Here is a 6,835-nt window from a genome sequence, read left to right as displayed (position 1 = left end):
TAGGGCTTGCTGGTAATAGATTTGTAATCATATTTTCCTGAACAGAATATAAACCCACCCATTTTATTATGTAAAAAACAGTCTGAGCACATGAGCAGTGAGAATTTTAAGAGCTGATTGCTTGCTCTGATCCTCAAGAGTGCGGTTGTACAAGACGGCTTGGTTTAAGAGCAGCACAGAGGGAAAACTGTATCTTTGGAACATGCTCTGCATCAAACAGCCTCCCTATACACGGGATATTGGAGAATGAGATACATACTCTACTCTTAAAATAGAGGCCTTTGAAACTGGCACAGGATACTTAGTCTTGTCTGAGTAGCATTAATCACGCTTATGACTCTCAGACAAAACGAGCCTCGACTTCATGTTGCTTGTTAAAATAAGAAATGTACATTTCAGTATTTCATTTTCAGCTGCACTCACTGCACTTCATTGTGTAGCCAAAACTAACTTATTTGACTCATTATTTCATATTTATTTGGACAAATTCTGTCTGTACAGTATTTTTACAACAAGATGGCTTATTTTGACTATATTAAAAGAAAAAAATTACTATAAGTGTCTGGAATGCAAGAAAAAAAGGTTTTCTTACACTGCAGTACATGTTCAATGTGTGATTTGTAATCTGACTGCAGTCACTCAGCAGCTTCTTCTCTTCCCATTTTTCTGCTTTATTTTTTAAAAAATTATTTATTTTTAACAAGGCCCTCTGAACAGTAGGTTTTCGGACATGAACTTCTGTAGCACAGACCTCAGTTTGGCTGTAAGGCTAAGCCTCTGTAAACCTTTCAACCAGAAAGGCAAACAGCACTAATGTAAATCTTACTGCACCACTGAACTGGAAATTCCTTGCATGGATACAGTGATGCAGCTGCACAGGTGGCTGAAATCCCTGGGTGACACGGACCTAAAAATAAGGCGCTGTGCTACGTCTTTAGCCAGAATTCCTCAAAGGGCAGGGGCAAATGTAAGGATAAGCGCTCAGGCAGTTATGCAGGGCCCGAAAGGGTGATAGTGCTAAGCCAGGTCTTAGGGAGGTGAAGCTAGACCTGAGGTGGCTGAAGAAGGGAAGCTTGTGGGATATCTAGGAAAGCTGGACACAGCAAGACTGTGCCTCTGTAGCAGGGTCAGAGCTCACTTTTAAGGTCCCTGTGTTGCCTTGCAGACTTGCACACTTATTTCTTGTCAAGATAAATAGTCCCAGGCATAAGAAGCAGTATCAATGTGACACTGCTACCCAGTCAGCAGAAGAACTATGGTTCCCAGAACAACTGTAACGTGAGTGGTGAGTGCATGCACAGCCCATATGCTGTCTGAAACAGAGATAGTGTTTGGCTGCTCTAACAAAGTTGTAGACATAGAGCTAGAGCGATGGCAGGGTGAAGGAGAGGGTGGGCTTTGAGTTCCCGCTTGAAAGCAATGCTGAACAGAAGAAAACTGCCAAAAATAGGAGGAATTCCTCTTCAGGCTGCAGATCCCAGTGCTGAGAAGAGAGAACCTTGCCTGGCAGGGTGGCTGATCAGGAGGACTTTGTTAAGACCTCTCAATTACTCATCTACTCTGAAGGCAACAGCTGCATCTCAAAGGTCTGCACAATCTCATGCCAAGTTTGGACCAGAGCGTTTGCACGTGCGGTGCCGGGTGCTGGGGTGGGAAATCACACAGAGGCAATCGCTTCAGCACAGGCACTGGCTATAAATAGGCACCTCGATGTCACTCGTATAAAAAGCAACGAGAGAATTAAATAGTTTCTGAAGAACAAGTAGCAGCTTGGTGCTGATGGGAGGCATGTATACTCTTTTGGAGAAAGGGATTCTTCTAAAACTAGGTTTTGGTGGGTTTGTTTTTTGTTTTGTTTGCTTTTGTTTTGTTTTCCCTGAAACACATACCAATTGCTTTATTCTGTCATACATGCCCTCATGGGAAGGGATGATATATTAAACTGCTTGACACAGTTTTGAATTTGAGGATGACCCAAATCTTGACCACCGTACATGAAAACTGCCAGACAAAAATTAGGCTGATCAGCGCAGGCAGGCTTTGCATTTTACCTTTATCAAGTTTGAATAGATGGTAAAATTAAGTCATAAATATTAAATGCAGTTTGCTGGTCTTTGCCAGTAAGGGGGTGGGTTTCGCAGCCCTTTTAGTGTCATGCATCTGTGTAACCTGTTTGGTGTCCTGAGCTTGAGAGACTTATAACCTATATTTCAGGAATTATTGTGAGAATTGAGTTACAAGGGCAGCGATGGGAATCCCAGAGAATAAATGCTCCTTGTCAATGTGAATTAATTAAGCATTGATGTATTTGACACTAGAATTAATCATGTCCACTTATGCTTAACATGAAAATTAATGGCTGAAGGGATCCCACAGGGATACAAGGCTGTGTGAGCACTTGGGGCAAGCGAAGATGGATTTCTGGTCCACTCCCCTCGTGTTTGTTGCAGAGAAACCCCCTAGATTCACAGACAGTGAGGTTTTCCCAATTTCAGGGAAATTTTATTAAGCTTTGCGGACATGAGGCCTCGGGAGGAGGGTCACCGGGGGCTGGGAAAACATGGTGGGTGCATGTTGGAGGACAGTGGTTTCTGCAACATGAAAGAAAATACGTTCAGAGAAGAGAAGTAGCTGGAGTTCTTACAGCCTTGTCCACAGTCAGGATCCTCTATTGTCACCAAAAATGTGTAGTGAGAAAAATCTGACCTCTGTGAATTGTGTGCAACAAGGACCACCTATTCTTAGGAGATGCTGTTGAGTAGGCATCTTGCTTATGCCATTAAGTTGGTAGTGTTGTCTGCAATTTTCCCCTTTCCATTTGTGAATCTTGATCTTAGTACATCAGTTTGCTTCTGTAGAATTATACTTCCCTTGCCTTTGGCATAGGACTCATGAAAACTATACCAATATTTGTTCTTGGGAACACATATTTAGTAACTGCATCAGGTAAATTAAGATTATACTAATTAAAAGTATTACTAGTATATAGTATGTCACATGCTTGTTTTTAATGCCCAGGTAAGGTGGAGAACTCATCTATCTGCTTCTGCTGACAAAATAATCACAGAATGTTAGGGATTGGAAGGGACCTCGAAAGATCATCCAGTCCAATCCCCCTGCCAGAGCAGGAACACCCAGATGAGGTTACACAGGAAGGTGTCCAGGTGGGTTTGAATGTCTCCAGAGTAGGAGACTCCACAACCCCCCTGGGCAGCCTGTTCCAGTGTCCATTACCCTCAATGAGAAGAAGTTTCTTCTCAAATTTAAGTTGAACCTCCTGTGTTCCAGTTTGAACCCATTATCCCTTGTCCTACTATTGGTTGTCACTGAGAAGAGCCTGGCTCCATCCTCGTGACACTCACCCTTTATATATTTGTAAACATCAATGAGATCACCCCTCAGTCTCCTCTTTTCCAAGCTCCAGAGCCCCAGCTCCCTCAGCCTTTCCTCACACGGGAGATGTTCCACTCCCTTCAGCATCTTCGTTGCCCTGCACTGGACTCTCTCCAGCAGTTCCCTGTCCTGCTGGAACTGAGGGGCCAGAACTGGACACAATATTCCAGATGTGGTCTCACCAGGGCAGAGTAGAGGGGAAGGAGAACCTCTCGACCTACCAACCACCCCCCTTAATCACAATGTTTCTTGTCAAGATAAATTGTTCCAGGCATAAGAAGCAGCATCAATGCAACACTACTACCCAATCATCAGAAGAGCTACCGTTCCCGAAACAATTGTAATGTTGTATACACACTGTAATGTTGTATACACGAAAGTATACTAATCAAAGACCCTGGCTGTGCCCGGCCAGGGTCGCGGGTGCCGCGGGGAGGGGTCCCCAGCGGGGAAGGTACGAGAGGAGGGGACAGCCCATTTCCCTGCCCGCACCCCGCTGTCGGGGGCCGCTGAGGGGCGTGAGGCGGCGCCCGGCCCGGCCCCTCAGAGCGGGGGGCGGCGGCGCATGCGCGCGGTGGGGGGGGCGGTAACGGCCGGGCCCTTCACGCCGGCCACCGGCAGAGGAGGAGGAGGAGGCGGCGGCGGGAGGGTCGTGTCTGTGTCCGGCGGGCAGTGGCGGTGGAGCGGGTCCGCCATGGGGACGCAGGGTGCCGGGCGAAAGCGGCTGCCGAACCGGGAGCGCCTGACGGCGGAGGATGATGCGCTCAACCAGATCGCCCGCGAGGTGAGCGGCGACCTCCCCCCCTTTTTTCCTCCCCTTCGTCCCCCCCTCCCCTCCCTGGGCTCCCCCAACCGCCGCGCACGCGCCCCCGGGCAACGGGCACAACGGCGATTCAAGGGCAGGTTGATGAATCGGCGAATAAAGCCGCGTTCATCCCGGCCTGGTCCGTGTTCTTAGAGCATCGCTTCAGCCTGGAGCGCTCGGGGCGTTTGTCCGGGGAGAGCGGCGCCGGCCCGGGCGGGCGGCCCTCCCTGCGCCAGCCCCTCCGGCCGGGGGACGTTAATTGTCTGCGGCTGAGCGTGTTAATGACCGAGAGCCGGAAAACAGGCCCCTCGGGTTTCTTGTGGATACATATAAATTTAAAAAAACGTAAACCAGAACGCTGCGAGATGATGCTAGATGTAGGCATAAGCGTACGATCTAACTTGGAAACGTGCTGATATGTAATGATTTAGGTTTGCTGCTCTAGACACTGCATTGTGCTTGATCTGACTTTAAATGGTTAAAACCAGCTGACAGCCGTTCTCTTTCTACCTCCTTATTCTTACTTGCGGTGGACAGTTGCATTACTTCAATGGTGAACAGAATGACATGAATTTGGTTTTTATGTCACTAAAGCCAACACAGGTTGTTCTGCATCATTCCTCCCACAATCTTCTCATGGGGGAGGTGGGCAACCCCAGCGTGAGGTCGGGACAAAGCGGCTGTGGGGTTGTTCTTCACTGTGTCTAAGGTGATCTGATGCCAGCTGCTGCTGAAGGTGGCCTTCCCCTTCCCCTATGGTTATGGGCATCTCTTCCCTGCCTTGTGTTGGTCTGACCCCAAGATGGGTGACAAGATAAACCACTCTTCTAGAAGAGACTTAGGTCTCTCTTGGTTTCCTTTCTGGAATCACAGTAGCAGCAGGATCGGATGAATGCTGATGGTGGGGTGGCAGCTGGCTGTTACATTGAGTTAGCTGTAACGTTGTTCACCTTGGATGTTATCACTAATGGTATGGAAAACCCTTACTATTCTTCTGTGGTTTGTAGCATCTTTGGAATACATGCAGTAGACTGATTTCTGCATGAGTGATTTGGATAGCATGTTTCCAGAAGTCAGATTTTTGTGGAAGTATGATGAGAAGATGGGAAAGTTCTCAGGGATGGATTCCAAGGACAATAATGCCCCAGGTCCTGGAAATAAGATAGCAAGTAAAAGTGATTGTGCTGTCTGTTAGAGTTTGAGTTCTGATATCGTGTCCTTGCTGTGCTGTCACTTGATCACGGAAAGCATCAATCTGTAACAGAAGACCTAGGTTGTCTTTGTCTGTTGCACATTTCTCTCCCACTTTCACTTTTCTTTAGCTTATGTACTGCTTTTCACTGTATTGTGCAGTGGTTTGAGGCCTCAGATATTGCGTTGTTTCATGTTTTGTTTTGCCTTTTTTTTTTTTTCCTTCTGGAGATTGTTTAAAGAACAACTCCATTTGGTCAAAAAGCATGTCTCTTATCTTTTCCCTCGAGTGCTAAAACTGTGAACTGCCAAGTTCAAGGTTCAGCATTTTCCCATATTATTTTAACTCTTTCTGTTACTCGGTCTTGAGTTTTATGCACTTAAAATAGTTTTATTGTTTAGCTGCCTGTTTTCCACACAAGGGAACCGAGATAAATATTTTGATGTGATTGTAAGAACTCTTAAAAATGTAAAGCAACCCTTTTTTCTCCTAATAAAGGTGATTAGAATCTTTATGTTGAGAAGGGGACAAGGGTTACTGCTGTTTCGGCTCTTCCAGCCTTCCTCACAGGTGTTCAGGCAAAACTGAGAGGTAGACACATTGTGTTTGTGCGTAAGTTTTCACTCATTCCTTTGGTCTTTCTTTGTTATCCAGAAGCTGCAGGTGCTTGCAAGTTACTAACAGATTCTAGGTTCTCATTTTGCCGTGTTAGGATGGGAGCCTAAAAGAGCATCCAAACCAGATTGATTCATAGAGGTACTGTTACCTTGGGATCTCTGGGAGTAAGCTGAAATGTGTGCATCTTCTCTCCTTTTGGTTTTCCTCCAAAAGGACTGTGCTGCTTTGACACTTCCCAGTTGTTGCATTTTGCAATTGTCAAAAGATCCTATAAAATCAGCAGGCTTTGCTATACTACCTGCCATTTGAAGCATAATTTTTTTTTATTTTTTGAATCTGCAACCAGGATGTCTTGCTGTGCAAGTGCAGTCTTGCATAGACCAAAAGAATAAGAAGGCGGTCCTCGCCCCCGCAGGATGCGAGAACGGGCTTAAGAGGAAGTAACTAAGCAAGCGGAAGGAAATTGTAAAAGTGAAGCATATTGTAGTGACAAGCTTCTAGTAGCAGTATTAGTAATGTTAAGCAGTAGTAGTAAGTTTTAATATTTGAGACAATTTCTGAACTAGATTGACAGCCAGTGGTTTATCACCTAGTCTAGACCTCTTTAGAGCAGGGGGAGAAGATAGTTACTGTGAATCATCTTACCCATTAGGGTAGAGTAGTAACATACCACAACATCTGGCTGTTGAATTTTTGACTTACATGGTAATTAAATGGATGGCAAATAGTGAATATAGTTAAAACAAGAACATGGTGTTCAGAGTTTCTAGGGGACACAGATGACTGCTGCTCATGCTTTGCTGCACACCTAGCTTGTATTGCTGAGC

General features: G+C 45.8%; 1 protein-coding gene across 8 annotated transcripts in view; it reads left to right on the top strand.

The window, feature by feature from the left end:
- The first annotated feature begins 3,974 nt into the window (after nucleotides 1-3,974).
- Nucleotides 3,975-6,835, top strand: part of LRRFIP1 (LRR binding FLII interacting protein 1) — a 111,937-nt gene continuing 109,076 nt past the window's right edge. For all 8 annotated transcript variants that reach the window (XM_065069149.1, XM_065069137.1, XM_065069127.1 and 5 more), the window contains exon 1: nucleotides 3,975-4,177. In XM_065069149.1, coding sequence (XP_064925221.1) covers nucleotides 4,088-4,177 — 90 coding nt within the window. In that variant the 5' untranslated portion in view covers nucleotides 3,975-4,087. The remainder of the gene's footprint in view (nucleotides 4,178-6,835) is intronic.

This window comes from Columba livia, chromosome 7 (assembly GCF_036013475.1).
Source record: "Columba livia isolate bColLiv1 breed racing homer chromosome 7, bColLiv1.pat.W.v2, whole genome shotgun sequence".
NCBI lineage: Eukaryota > Metazoa > Chordata > Aves > Columbiformes > Columbidae > Columba > Columba livia.
This window is presented reverse-complemented; position numbering and strand designations above follow the sequence as displayed.